The 15,195-nt window shown below is 39.5% G+C and overlaps 1 protein-coding gene across 1 annotated transcript in view; it reads right to left on the bottom strand.

Annotated features, from left to right (window-relative positions):
- Positions 1-15,195, bottom strand: part of LOC138661788 (cytochrome P450 2G1-like) — a 61,397-nt gene that overhangs the window by 12,694 nt on the left and 33,508 nt on the right. Inside the window, exons 2-8 of the mRNA XM_069746706.1 lie at positions 12,181-12,343; positions 10,059-10,212; positions 9,481-9,482; positions 5,939-6,099; positions 2,753-2,929; positions 1,714-1,855; positions 322-509 (exon numbers count right to left, since the gene is read on the bottom strand). Coding sequence (XP_069602807.1) covers positions 322-509; positions 1,714-1,855; positions 2,753-2,929; positions 5,939-6,099; positions 9,481-9,482; positions 10,059-10,212; positions 12,181-12,343 — 987 coding nt within the window. The remainder of the gene's footprint in view (positions 1-321; positions 510-1,713; positions 1,856-2,752; positions 2,930-5,938; positions 6,100-9,480; positions 9,483-10,058; positions 10,213-12,180; positions 12,344-15,195) is intronic.

Raw genomic sequence — 15,195 nt, 5'->3', positions numbered from 1 at the left:
TTACTGAGTCAATTGAAAGGAAAAAAAAATCCCCAAGCACAAAACCGCAAAGAAAAAATGAAAAAAGAAAAACAGGGGCAAAAAGGTTTTAGATTTTTTTTAAAGAGTTCTTTCGACGTGTATATTTCAGTTAAAAAATCCAAATAAGAAAATATTTGAGATATGTTCACATGGAGTTATTTAGAAGTGACAAAAGCAAGTGCAATTCCACTTTTGAAGCTTTTTTGCACAAAAGGTATTTTGCAGTATTTTGACTTGACAGCATCAGATTTAGCTAAATAACCAGAGAGGTGGAAATTAGTTCGAGCTTTGGGTTGTTACCTTTGGAATGTTATATCCATGAAATTTGATGTCAGTTACTGCGGAATGTGGGAGATTTAGAGGTAGAACATCACTAAACCTTTGGATTTCATGAATTACAGCGTCTGTATATGGCATCTTGCTTCGGTCTTCGATACTTGGGCAACGATTGTCCCCAATGACTCGATCAATCTCCTCATGAAGTTTTACTGCAGGGCAAAGAGACCAAAAAATCAGAATTGCACCATAGACAGTTTGTAGAATCATGACCATGTGGCCAGCCAAGCATAATAATAATAATAATAATAATCTTTATTTATGTAGCGCCAACATATTCCGCAGCGCTTTACAGTTTAAAGGGAACCTGTCACCCCGTTTTTTCAGATTGAGATAAAAATACTGTTAAATAGGGCCTGCGCTGTGCGTTACAATAGTGTATGTAGTGTACCCTGATTCCCCACCTATGCTGCGAAATACATTACCAAAGTCGCCGTTTTCGCCTGTCAATCAGGCTGGTCAGGTCGGGTGGGCGTGGTCACAGCACTTTTTCTTCCTCAGCTTTACGTTGGTGGCATAGTGGTGTGCGCATGTCGAAGTGACGAATCCACTGCGCGCACGTGAAGAAGCAGCGCGCGATCTGCGCTATTACCCCCTGTCATCGGTGGGGGCGGCCATCTTCCTGGGGCCGCGCGTGCGCAGATGGAGTGCTCTGCTGCACGGGGCTTCAGGAAAATGGCCGCGGGATGCCGCGCATGCGCAGAAGAGATCGCGGCAGCCATTTTCCCAAAACCGAGATGCAAACTCTTTTTTCTGTGCATTGTGTATTTACAATGATGTATTTCCAATGATGGTCCAGCCATCTTCAGGGGGTGGGGGATAGATGGGGATAGTGAATGGGATACACAAACAAACATAAAATGACTTTGATTAGTGAACGTGGTAGGCCGCTCTGAACAAATGTGTTTTGAGGGAGCACCTAAAACTATGCGAATTGTGAATGGTCCTAATATCTTGGGGTAGAGCATTCCAGAGGATTGGCGCAGCGCGGGAGAAGTCTTGGAGTTGGGAGTGGGAGGTACGGATTAGTGCAGAGGTTAGTCGGAAGTCATTTGCAGAGCGCAGTGGTCGGTTAGGCCGATAGACAGAAATGAGGGAGGAGATGTATGGGGTGCCGCACTGTGGAGAGCTTTGTGGGTGAGAACAAGTACTTTGAATTGTATACTGTAATGAATGGGCAGCCAGTGTAATTACTGGCAAAGAGCGGACGTGTCCGAGTAACGATAAGCTAGATAGACAACACTGGCTGCCGCATTAAGGATGGGCTGGAGAGGAGAAAGTTGAGTGAGGGGGCGGCCAATTAATAGAGCGTTACAGTAGTCCAGGCGGGAGTGGATCATGAAGCATATATTGTACCTTGAATCTCAGGATGTTTCAGGAGGATGAGAAGACCATGTCTTAATGTGCTACTGATCGTCTCCGTTCCAGCAACAAATACTTGCATCAGTGACATCAGCATGTTCTTTTCGGTGTACTCTGAATTGGGATTCTTTTTCTCCTGTATACAGACGGAAGATTTAAAAAGACACAAAAATACACATAAAAATCCTCACATCCCTGATTTACAATATTTCTTTAATTGCAATGGATTTTATGAAAACTTTCTAGGCTGACTGCCGCTCTGATTCCCTTTAACCCTTAAAAAATGGTACCCGTAATGCAAATTTCATTTCCGTGACACTCGCTCTTTGCAGAGAAGGTGGAGTTTTATCACATTGCTCTGGTTTTTATTTAATTCCTTCACATTCCATAGTAAATATGTACATAGAATCATAGAATATTAGAGTTGGAAGGAACCTCAAGGGTCATTGTGTCCAACCCCCCTGCTCAATGCAGGATTCACTAAACATCTCAGACAGATGTCTGTCCAGCCTCTGTTTGAAGACTTCCATTAAAGGAGAACTCACCACCTCTCGTGGCCGCCTGTTCCTTTTATTGATCACCCTCACTGTCATGAGAATAAGGATGATCCCTCTACCCTGTGACATCCCTTGAGATATTTGTAGACAGCTAGCAATGTACTGAGCAGTGACTGAAGCTGCGTTGGCTGAACCTGTATGACTGAAAGCTTGAGGCTGCCGAAAGGAATAAGGTTAATTTCCTCCCGGTAGCCAGGCTTTCAGTGCAGCAGCAGAAGCACAGCTTTAGCATGCTATTATTTTGCAGATTAACCCCATATGTGCAAGTTAATGGTTTACAGGTTCCCTTTAAGGTGTGAAAATGAAACAGCAGGCACCAGGAACTGCTGTCACAAGTGGTTTGTAATGTGATAATGTCAAGTATCTCCTTAATGGGTTCTTGTATTTCTTTTTACTTTTTCACTTGAATTGTTTGCATTTATCACTCAAGATATCCTATTACTTGATGGATGATAAATATATGTAGACAATTTTACCTGGATCATTTTAATAAGATAACAATCAATAAAATCCCGAGGGTTGGAAGGGTCGAAAGTCTCCCGATTCATCTTTACTCTTTCAGAGACAAACACCAAAATTTCATCTAAGATTTTTCTTATTCTTTGGTGAGGTCCGGGAAAGGGGTTTATTATCTCTGGAATTAAGGTATGCACCTAGAAGAGAAAGTAATGTGAACTTACATTTCATATTGCACAATGTCTAATAACTGGTTACGGACATACATACACCATACACAATAGATGACTATTGCCAAACAATGGATCCTGTGTCTACTTTATGTGGGTATCTATATATATGAATTTTTACATGTTCTAGTGTTCCCTATATACATATATATAATATACATATATTTTCTCAGTATTGACAAATTATGATAGATTTTAATATTAGTCCCTGTGTCATCTCGTTTTTATCCATCTGTTTTTGTTTTCCCTTATATTATGGATTGTGTTATGTTTTTATGATTAAATAAAATTACGTTTAATATAATTGCTGGAGTCGTGCATTATATTGTAGGTATATATTATTGGTGAAGGTACGTCATATATTTCTATTGGTATACATGTGTATTAAATATATCAGTCTCCCAAATCTTAGCTGTAGAAGCAGTATTGAGTTCCAGTCTGTGTTCCCACTGCTACCTATCAAAATGGATAGCAAAGGACATGACTTGGTCAAGGAAGCCAGGAGAACTCTGTGCTAATTAGTCCTTAATTTCATCAGAAATTCTGGTATGGAAGTGATGGAATATGGCTAAGACAATCCAATGCATGTCTTTGGCCCAGTACTGAAATTCAAGACAGTAATCCTCAGCAGAATGTTGCCCTTGACATGGGGCTGACAATTTATTTTCGGTGAATGCTACATGGTCAAGGTAATCATACAGGAGTCTTAGAGCCTCAAAGAACATAAAAACTGTGGAGAATTAGGGAGCATGAAGAGTTAGGGAAAGGCCAAAGCAGGGGGTCTCCCTGCAGCAAAGATATTATGAGTCCCACAAGCTGGCTCTCGGAACCAGAAGATTGTGGTTGAAGTCAGATGCCTTGCCAACAACCTTTCCATAAGGAAAAAAATAATTTTTACCACAAAGATGATCTGGTAAATTCATCAGAGGTTCGTAAGTAGTTTGCGGTGCTGTTACGTCTTCACCCTGACTGCTTTTAGAATTCTGAATCTGCAAGGCGAGATCATGAGCCAACTGAGCTAGAACCTGCATTTAATCGACCACAGTTAGAATTTGAGCCATAGTTGTGAGCCAGCTCTATTGAAAATTTGTTCTGTGCATGGTAGCCTGGCCAATTCCATCCATTTAGTAAATCTCAGTGGATTTCTCAGACTTAGGGGCTCCTAGGTAGGATATCATGGAGTGGCTGCTGACCGATGGAGTAGGATGGCAGAAGAAGGTAAGAAAGCCATGTAAATAACAGGTAGTCAGGGACAGGAACAGAATTGCCAGCCAGAGCAAAGTTTCAAACAATCAGAAAATACATACCACACTGGATCAGGGCAAATAAGGTATAGGGATAGAACCAAAGTCAGATATAACCTATACCGGAAACTGGAAGAAGGGAGGTAAGAGTTTATTCAATGCAAGACCCTCCCAAGGCTCAAAGAAGGGAGTTAATGACAACTATGGTCAGGAATTAACCTCTGAGCTCCCTGTCTTGATGGCACCACATGTTCCAGAAATCAAAAATAGCTTCTGCACTGTTGCTCTGCATCATCTGCAGTGAAGGTATGGTGCCACCAGGTGATGTTCGAAAAAAAAACTTAGCTTCGTTCTTTGGAAATAGCTAACCATTGCCAAAGAGCAATTCCACGCCCTAATTTTCTTTTCTGATAACATATGTGGTCCTATGATGTTTCCAAAAGAAATATGTACTGTATGTGAAAATAATATGGCAAGAATAGAGGGATGATTGTGGAGGCAATTCTAAAAAGTGTCGTTACTCTGAAATCATAGCTACGTGTTAACTTTTTCCCTATCTAGAGGTGTAGAATCAAGAATATGGCTGAGAATTGTGTAGAATAGTATTAAATATTTGTAACTATTGGCCCAATCGATCTTGCATAGCTGTAAAAAGAATTTCCTAATCTCTTACTCTTCTCATCTGCTTAGACAAAGTCAAATTGCACTTCAGATATTTTGTAAGACTTTTTAGAAGCTCCAATGATTGGAGTCCAAAATTATGCAATAGACCATTCTTTTAGGTAACAGGAACACATGGGCTACTTGCACAGTGAACAAGTCTGTAAGAACATGTTCACACACCACCAAGAAACCTGAAGACACAAAAGAGAATGGTAAAACCAAAAACACTCAGTTTGAAAAAATGTTTGCAGTAATCCGCAAGTGCTAGTAAAAGATGTAAATAACAGGGTATTTGGTTGATACGTCATACATTAGTTAGGACTGCTCTGATATGGGTATACCGTGAAGATTGGTAGAGCAGCTTAGTATACATTTTTTGCAAAAAACGTATCAACCAAATACCCTGTTATTTACATCTTTTACTAGCACTTGCGGATTACTGCAAACATTTTTTCAAACTGAGTGTTTTTGGTTTTACCATTCTCTTTTGTGTCTTCAGGTTTCTTGGTGGTGTGTGAACATGTTCTTACAGACTTGTTCACTGTGCAAGTAGCCCATGTGTTCCTGTTTCCATGATTGTTCTCTTGTGTCTACAAGACTGGGGAGTTCCACCACTCCTCTTGGGCTAGCTGCACAAAAGCTGTTCTGTCCTGTATGCACACATGGATTTTTCCTCTCTGAACCCTGTTCACACAGGTTATATACAGATGATCAGGTTTTTAAATACATCAGATAGGGATTGCATACATTAGTTAGGACTGCTCTGATATGGGTATACCGTGAAGATTGGTAGAGCAGCTTAGTATACATTTTTTGCAAAAAACGTATCAACCAAATACCCTGTTATTTACATCTTTTACTAGCACTTGCGGATTACTGCAAACATTTTTTCAAACTGAGTGTTTTTGGTTTTACCATTCTCTTTTGTGTCATTCTTTTAGGTAGTTGAAAACTGATTCAATGGTAAAAGATATTTTAATATTTATCTGCATGTCCACATATAAATAGATTGTCCAGCATAAATAGTGGAAAAACAGGCAAATTAAGGAATGCAAATACTGTAATTTACCTGACCCCAGGTGGAGCTCGTCAACTGAAATACTTCATTAAACAAATTAAGAAGTTTCAGAAAACGTAAGTCTTTATAATCAAATCGATTCCCAAACACGATTGAGCAGATGACATTGGAGATAGTCTGCACCAGGATATCGGTGGGGTTGAATGGTGATCCTGTAAAAGTTAAAAAGTTGAACATTTAACGCAAATTGTGAACAACGTTTGAAATACCGGTGGCATGCAGGGAATGACATTGGGTTCAAAGTACAGCACGGGATCCATGTGTAATGGCCTTCACCTAAAGTCCTGCACAAGACATAAAATAGCTTACCAGTTTTTCTTAATGTATTCCTCTACATCAGTGATACCCAACCTTTTTCACCTCATGAGCCACATCCAGAGAAAGTTTCATCCTATGTTTAGCTTAGAACTTACTTAATTTATCTCTCCAATCCCATAGTTAGTATCACCTCATCCACATTTGCTTTTGTATATGGGGCTACTCACAAAAGTCACCATCTGGAGACCTGCTCTTGATAGATGCTTGATAGACCCGGCGCTAATGCTTATAGGTGGTAGGGTTGTACATCAAGGTCATGGAAGTCACATGGGGCTTCTGAGCCAAAGGTTGGGAATCCCTGCTCTGCATTAAACGCTGATTAAGATCAAAGCCTCATAGAAATATGCCACTAGAGATAAGCAAAGAGATTTGAAGTAGCCTGGTCCGGTGTCCAGATCTGTTCTCCGTGGCAGCTCAACCAAGGCAATGTTCATTTCTGGACTAGTAATCTTCTGTCTGGAATTCTGGATGCATCTGCAGCTTACTAGCACCAAGTGACATCCTCACCAAGAGTCCCAGACATAGGATTTCCAGTTCAGAAATGAACACTGGAAATGCCATGGATGACAGAAGTGGACACCAGACTAGGGTAGTTTGGATCTTTATATTCATCTTTAATTTCCACCCTAACCCTTTCATAAATTTCACTAAAGACTCAAATTTCTCACAATAGAAATTCAACATTAACGTAACATGCTGGCAAAACTCACATCACAACCACTGAGTTGCAACATTTCACATTGACATCTCCCAACAACCTGACAATATTGAAAACCCATCTTTTGTTTTCACAGCTAGACATCTTGCAATGTTTTGAGATTTTTTGAGTCAAGAGGAAAGGTAAGGAAGGACATATCTGTATCTCAGAGGTAAATGTCAGGGGAAAAGTAGAATAATTTGTGGGCTATGAATTTAAGAAGTAAAAGAAAGACTGTAAGTCGCCTCATGCAGCGTAAGCCATGGTCAGCATGAATCAAAGACTGGCCGTGCGATTGCACAGAGAGAAGACACTAGTCCAGTACTGCACTGGACTGCTTTTTCCCATGTTACTCAAGTTGATTTACAGGTCTGTGATTTCATAGGAGAAGGGATTATGGAGAAAATTAAGGTAAGTAGCGAAGAGAATGATGAGTAAGTATTTAATTTGCGCCAAGGGGAAATAAAGGTGGTCAGTTAAATGCCACAGTAAAAATTTTGCCAGTCATGAGCACTTACCAACTTAAAATTAGTTGAAAGGGGGCTCACAAAGTCCAGGATACCTTTGCTAACCTGTTAGGTATACATACTATAGGGGTTGTACTCACTCGGGTGTGATGGGAGGAAAACAGGAGGCACGTCCTTTTAAAAGTTCTTGTGGGTTTATTCCTTCGTAAACCCCAGAAGCAAAAACAAAAAGTAAACAGTCTATACATCAGGCAAAACAAAGTATAAATGTCCATAGCAGGGCTGTGCTTCACCAGGCCTGAGGGTTCACAGGCTGGGGTAATGTCCAGTACTCAGGCTCGGTCTGGAGCCACACACAGGAGGCCTTCTCCCTTCCAACACACAGACCATGTGCTAAACAACAGCTTCCATTATATAGGCTGTAACCACACCCAGAGGTGAGGTATGTGGGTACCCAGACCCGCCCATCTGTCATAGCTACCCTCAACGCGGTCCCAGGTGCACCAAACAAACCTGTTAGTATTTACGTGCACTAAAGAAGATACTTCGGGTTACATCACAGAGCGCAGCCATCTCTGTGACACATACCTCTTACCTCTTATCGACTATACGACCATTAGCCACCCTACAATACACACAAAGAAAATAAAAACATGAAACCTCTATGAAAATCTGGTTAGATTGCAACCATTTGCAACAAGTCTCAGCATACCAGTATTTTATGGTAGCCATAAACTTCAAATCTAACTATCTGACTTTTTTATTAATGTTCTTGGCATGAATCTGGCAGGGAGTGCTCACGGTGGAGGAATGTAAAATAGGAGTGATACGTTCTTTCTGTATCTTGTATTAACTGAACCTGGCCAACATCACAAACAAACAGCCTAATGCCGTGCAAAGCAGAGAGCAAAACAGAAAATTCTGCACCCCAGTTAGTATTAAATGTACGCCCTGTCCCCCCATCACCCATACATAATGCTGCACTTGGGAGTCAAACTCTCCTCTGAAGCTTTATTGCTTGTGTCTCAGGAGACTTGGCTGCAGTTCACCTTCTAAATCTCTTAACTGTGTTAAGTATTGACCTAAGGAGTCCCAGGTTCAGTTTGCAAAGACTAATCAGTCACGTTGATGCATGGGGAGTTTGCACGCAATGTGATAACATATGTTCTTATTTTCCTTCAATTTCTTTGTACAGCTTTTCAATGAAAATAATACATCCACCTGGGGCAAAACAAGTTCTCATGTGTGCAATTTACCATTTGTTGTAGGCATCTCTGCTATTGTTTGCTAATGTCTACACTTTTGCAATGTTAATATAAATAATAAATAACATTTCCTAGAATTAGACCATGTTTACATTTTTTTAAAAAATTTTCATCCCGGACTTGGTTATAAATCCATAACAAATCTTCAGGCAACATCTGCAAATGTTACTTGCAGAATTAATTTAGCATTTGCTGAGGATTAAACCCTACTCCATTTCTAAGCATTAAATAGGAGGAAACTTGAAAATCCAAGCAATGATGAGCATGCTGCAAATTCAGAATCTGCACAATGCTTTCATTTTTATACAATTTTTTTTCCGCAATGTGTGAGTTGGATTTGAAATTGATGTCTGCCTTAGGGTACAAGTCTAAAATCCTTCTATGTGATTACTGACTTGTGAATCCTCACATTGTGTCACTGACCCACTGAGCGAAGCATTAATGAAACGCGCGTCGGGTATGATGGGTGAGCATCTCTGTATTTGGTCAACTATTTATTCCATTCAATTTTTGCACTTTACATTTATTATACTTTATGGGATGTTTAAATAGTGTTGGCATCTTTATCTATATTTTATTTCTATTGTTTTTATTGGGTGATTTTGTACCTTTTTATATCCCTTTTCTTACTTTTGATGGATATTATAATCATTTAATTTCATTTTATATGAGTATTTATTAAGGTACATTTTGTGATCCATCCATATATCTACCGTATATATTTTATATATCTGCTATTGCCCTGTTGGATATCTTATCGTCACCTTATTCCCCTTTTTTATTCACTTCTCTTTTATTATATTAAATTTCATTAATAAACATTTATACTACTTTCAATAATACCTTCCCAGCACTTTATTTTTTATTGGCTTTCTTATTTTAACGTCTTTCATTTGGTGTCTGCAGCTCCTAAGCAGAATCATGCTACAAAAGGTTTACAAACAGCAAATAAACGCTAAAAAGTCTTATTCTGCAGTTACATAAAACGCCAAACTCTCAGCCTCATCTGCGATATAATGAATAACTTAAGGGGTGACATCGTAGGTAATAAATCATGACTGCAAGATTTGACTACACAAAGGTTTGTAGTCTGTAACCATGGAGACACATAGGGTCAATGAATCAACATTAGAAAATAAAGTAACTGCAAAAAATGAAAATTGATTTATTTAAATCTTTTTTTTCTTGTTTGACGGACTGTTTAGACAGGTCAACTGCATTTCCATGAGAAAGATGGCCACTAAACAACTGTCCATTGGCTACATCCAGGCCAGTCATGATAACAGAAGATTATATGAAATCTTTCCTTCTTATTTCTCCTATTTACATTTTCCTTGATCCACATGAAATATATAGAATTATACTTTCCTTTGTGTGATTTAAGCTCTTCGGTTAGAAAATGGGCCTCCTCCTGGATTCTCTCCTCAATACTTCTCTTACCCATGCCAAAATTTCTCAGAGTCATCAGGGTAAATCGACGTAGCTGTTTCCAGCGTTCTCCATTGCTGAAGATCATCCCTGGGTTAAGAAAAATATGCTTTATTCCTTAATGTTTGCTGAAAAAAGATTTTTACAATATGGAATTCATTCACAGCTTTTCCAATTCTTAGTTACATTGGTGGCAAAATTAGTCAGAAAAAGAATTTTAGAAAAAAATGAAAAATGTGCAATGATGTTAATGTTTATTCCATAGATCATATGAATTGATCTGTAGTCATCTATCTAAGGTGGAAAAGGGGTTGGCTCAGTAAAAAGACCACCTTATAGACGGGAGCCATAGTACTCGCCAAATAAATAATTATATTGGGAAAGCTATTTCAAATATGAAATAAATAGATGATTTCAGTCTGCAAGAGCAGGACTCTTTCAGAACATCTTTCCATTCTGGCTCATAAAAGGGGTCCCAAGGCGGGGACCCCTTTGGTGACATCAACATGCCTGAATAGGGCATGTGTACAGGGGTTTTCTTCCCTCTTATCTCCTCTTCCCACAATCGTATTCAAGATTTCTCTCGCGTATCACCCCTACTCTGGAACCTTCTACCCCAACATATCAGACTCTCACCTACCATCGAAACCTTCAAAAAGAACCTGAAGACCCACCTCTTCCGGCAAGCCTACAACCTGCAGTAACCACCGATAGACCAAACCGCTGCATGACCAGCTCTATCCTCGCCTACTGTATCCTCATCCATCCCTTGTAGATTGTGAGCCTTCGCGGGCAGGGTCCTCTCTCCTCCTGTACCAGTTATGACTTGTATTGTTTAAGATTATTGTACTTGTTTTTATTATGTATACCCCTCCTTACATGTAAAGCGCCATGGAATAAATGGCGCTATAACAATAAATAATAATAATAATTTATGTGGTTTTATTCTCAAAGTGTTTTGAAGTTATCAAACCTCTTCATCAGGAGTATCACAAAAGTGCAGTCTTCTGATGAAGAAGTTTTCTAACTTTGAAACACATTGACAACAAAACCACATAAATATTCTGAAACCGCATATGTGACCTTTATTGTGACTACAGTATCAGCAGCATTGATTTACCCACCATTCTCCACTACTTGATAACTACTTTGAATCCTCCACCCTGCTGGTGTTGCAGCAGCTGGTGCTACTACCTCCTAAAGGGCTAACATTTTTGTGGGTTACACAATCTCACAAGCTGAGCAGTTATCTCATTCCCCTATCCTTCACTCGCTTATTGGATAAGACCCTACTGCGCTTGTATTGTCCCCATTGTTGTCTCTAATTTAAAGCTCTTGCAAATCTATAATAATGTCCGAAATATCAAATGACTTCTATAGTAGCAGTCTCCTCATATGCGGAAGACACCTTTCAAGCCACTCAAGCTTCTGGGTGTGACTATGACCTCTGTACTCACTTAAATTACAACTCTGGAGAAAGTTCTTGAGATGGAACCTCCACCCACCAGACCTTTTCGAAATCCTGTACACATACAGTACATGACTAAAGTGTGAAAAACCCTTATGATGCATTTACGCTGGCTGATAAGCATAAGCATTCCTGGGAACACTATTTTCCATTTATCATTCTGTCTAGACTGGCTGTCAAGAACCCAAGGAAAAATCAAAGTTCTCATTTGTCAGGTGAAATTATTTTCAAGCTCGTTTAACATAATCCTTCTTGACAACACATCATCCATTACATAGTTACATGGGTTGAAAAAAAGAGTTTGGCTTTGTTGGTATGAGCTCCTGAGACCAATGATATTCTTTGCACCTTTGCACACAAACAACCACCATTTGGCCTCCATGTAGCTGACTGGCGGTAGCTGGCCACAGTAGGTCAGTATAAATTCAGCTTAAATAGTATGTCTCTTAAATCTAACAGTACTTGAAGGATGCAGATATTGGGCTACTGTGGCTGCCTACCACCATCCCAAGGTAACACTATCTGTACTTTGCCTTCATGGTTACAATTTGGTAGATAGAGTTCGAAAAAACAAAGTAAGAGAAATTTACCATGAGTATGGAAAAAATTGTCCAGCATTGGTATCTGTCCCCTATTGCTGAACTCATCTGCTTGGTCAATAAGGGCATCTTTGACCATTTGGTAGCCAGTGAGGATTACTACTGGCCGTGACCCAAAGTAGAGAGTATACACTGAGCCATACTTCTCCCTTAGCTGCAATTACATAAAAAAAAACAGATTACATTTCTGGCATCTTTTGATCAATAATTGCACCATGATATACAGTTAGGGCCAGAAATATTTGGACAGTGACACAATTTTCGCGAGTTGGGCTCTGCATGCCACCACATTGGATTTGAAATGAAACCTTTACAACAGAATTCAAGTGCAGATTGTAACGTTTAATTTGAAGGGTTGAACAATAATATCTGATAGAAAATGTAGGAATTGTACACATTTCTTTACAAACACTCCACATTTTAGGAGGTCAAAAGTAATTGGACAAATAAACATAACCCAAACAAAATATTTTTATTTTCAATATTTTGTTGCAAATCCTTTGGAGGCAATCACTGCCTTAAGTCTGGAACCCATGGACATCACCAAACGCTGGGTTTCCTCCTTCTTAATGCTTTGCCAGGCCTTTACAGCCGCAGCCTTCAGGTCTTGCTTGTTTGTAGGTCTTTCCGTCTTAAGTCTGGATTTGAGCAAGTGAAATGCATGCTCAATTGGGTTTAGATCTGGAGATTGACTTGGCCATTGCAGAATGTTCCACTTTTTGGCACTCATGAACTCCTGGGTAGCTTTGGCTGTATGCTTGGGGTCATTGTCCATCTGTACTATGAAGCGCCGTCCAATCAACTTTGCAGCATTTGGCTGAATCTGGGCTGAAAGTATATCCTGGTACACTTCAGAATTCATCCGGCTACTCTTGTCTGCTCTTATGTCATCAATAAACACAAGTGACCCAGTGCCATTGAAAGCCATGCATGCCCATGCCATCACGTTGCCTCCACCATGTTTTACAGAGGATGTGGTGTGCCTTGGATCATGTGCCGTTCCCTTTCTTCTCCAAACTTTTTTCTTCCCATCATTCTGGTACAGGTTGATCTTTGTCTCATCTGTCCATAGAATACTTTTCCAGAACTGAGCTGGCTTCTTGAGGTGTTTTTCTGCAAATTTAACTCTGGCCTGTCTATTTTTGGTATTGATGAATGGTTTGCATCTAGATGTGAACCCTTTGTATTTACTGTCATGGAGTCTTCTCTTTACTGTTGACTTAGAGACAGATACACCTACTTCACTGAGAGTGTTCTGGACTTCAGTTGATGTTGTGAACGGGTTCTTCTTCACCAAATTAAGTATGCGGCGATCATCCACCACTGTTGTCATCCGTGGACGCCCAGGCCTTTTTGAGTTCCCAAGCTCACCAGTCAATTCCTTTTTTTCTCAGAATGTACCCAACTGTTGATTTTGCTACTCCAAGCATGTCTGCTATCTCTCTGATGGATTTTTTCTTTTTTTTCAGCCTCAGGATGTTCTGCTTCACCTCAATTGAGAGTTCCTTTGACCGCATGTTGTCTGCTCACAGCAACAGCTTCCAAATGCAAAACCACACACCTGGAATCCACCCCTGACCTTTTAACTACTTCATTGATTACAGGTTAACGAGGGAGACGCCTTCAGAGTTAATTGCAGCCCTTAGAGTCCATTGTCCAATTACTTTTGGTCCCTTGAAAAAGAGGACGCTATGCATTACAGAGCTATGATTCCTAAACCCTTTCTCCGATTTGGATGTGGAAACTATCATATTGCAGCTGGGAGTGTGCATTTTCAGCCCATATTATATATATAATTGTATTTCTGAACATGTTTTTGTAAACAGCTAAAATAACAAAACTTGTGTCACTGTCCAAATATTTCTGGCCCTAACTGTAATAACACAAAAGTCATCCGAGACGAGTCTGTCCGGCTACACCCCCCTGCGGCTATTACATTATGCTTTTCTCTGAAACACCACTTCATTCCAGAGTCAAACATACCTGGAGGAAATTATGCAGCCAGTTCCTGATACATGCCGCTCGTGGATCAGACAGCATTTATCAACTGTTAGGTTTCTTTCAGTATCACAAGAAAGGCTACAAATTTTAACAATCGGTAAATTGCAAAAATTGCTTGAACAAGCTCTATCCGATAAGATCCATCTAAGAAGATCGTGAAGAACCTTTTAATGAAGGTTGACCTGGAAATTTACATCTGCCCAATGGATTCTTGAACTTTCATTTCTACAGCTCTGGCAAAAATTAAGAGACCACTGCAAAATGTTCAGTTTGTCTGATTTTTCTCTTTATAGGTATATTTTTGAGTAAAATGTAAATTGTTCATTTATTCTATAAACTTCTGACAACATGTCTCCGAATTTCCAAGCAATAAATTTTGTATTTTTTTTCTGAAAAGGAGAAATGGTCAAAAAAATTTTTAAAAAACAGTGCTTTCAGACCTCAAATAATGCAGAGAAAGCAAGTTCAAAATCATTTAGAAACAACAATACTAATGTTTTAACTCAGGGAGAGTTCAGAAATCAATATTTTGTGGAATAACCATGATTTTTAATCACAGCTTTCATGCGTCTTGGCATGCCTTCCACCAGTCTTTCACACTCCTTATGGCGCAAAAATTTAAGCAGTTCTTCTTTGTTTGATGGCTTGTGATTATCCATCATCCTCTTGATTACATTCCAGAGGTTTTCAATGGGGTTCAGGTCTGGAGATTGGGCTGCCCATGACAGGGTTTTGATGTGGTGGTCTTTTAATTTTTGCCAGAGCTGTATGTACTGTTGGAATTTTTCAAAGGACTTCACAAAGGGCAGTAAATTCTGCTTTCAGGTATATCCCCTTTTATAAAAAAAAATTTCAGATTACATCAAAATAAAATTAATTTCTAAAATTCTTAGGTTATATCAAATATCATAGTATATTCCCATCCATATATCCTTTCACAATCACGTAGGCTTCTCAGTTAAACTTTCTCTGTAGTCCCTCCATGATCAGAGATTTTTGAAGACC

The sequence above is a fragment of the Ranitomeya imitator genome, chromosome 2 (genome assembly GCF_032444005.1).
Source record: "Ranitomeya imitator isolate aRanImi1 chromosome 2, aRanImi1.pri, whole genome shotgun sequence".
Lineage (NCBI taxonomy): Eukaryota > Metazoa > Chordata > Amphibia > Anura > Dendrobatidae > Ranitomeya > Ranitomeya imitator.
Note: the sequence above shows the minus strand (reverse complement) of the source record. Positions and strands in the feature narration are given on the sequence as shown.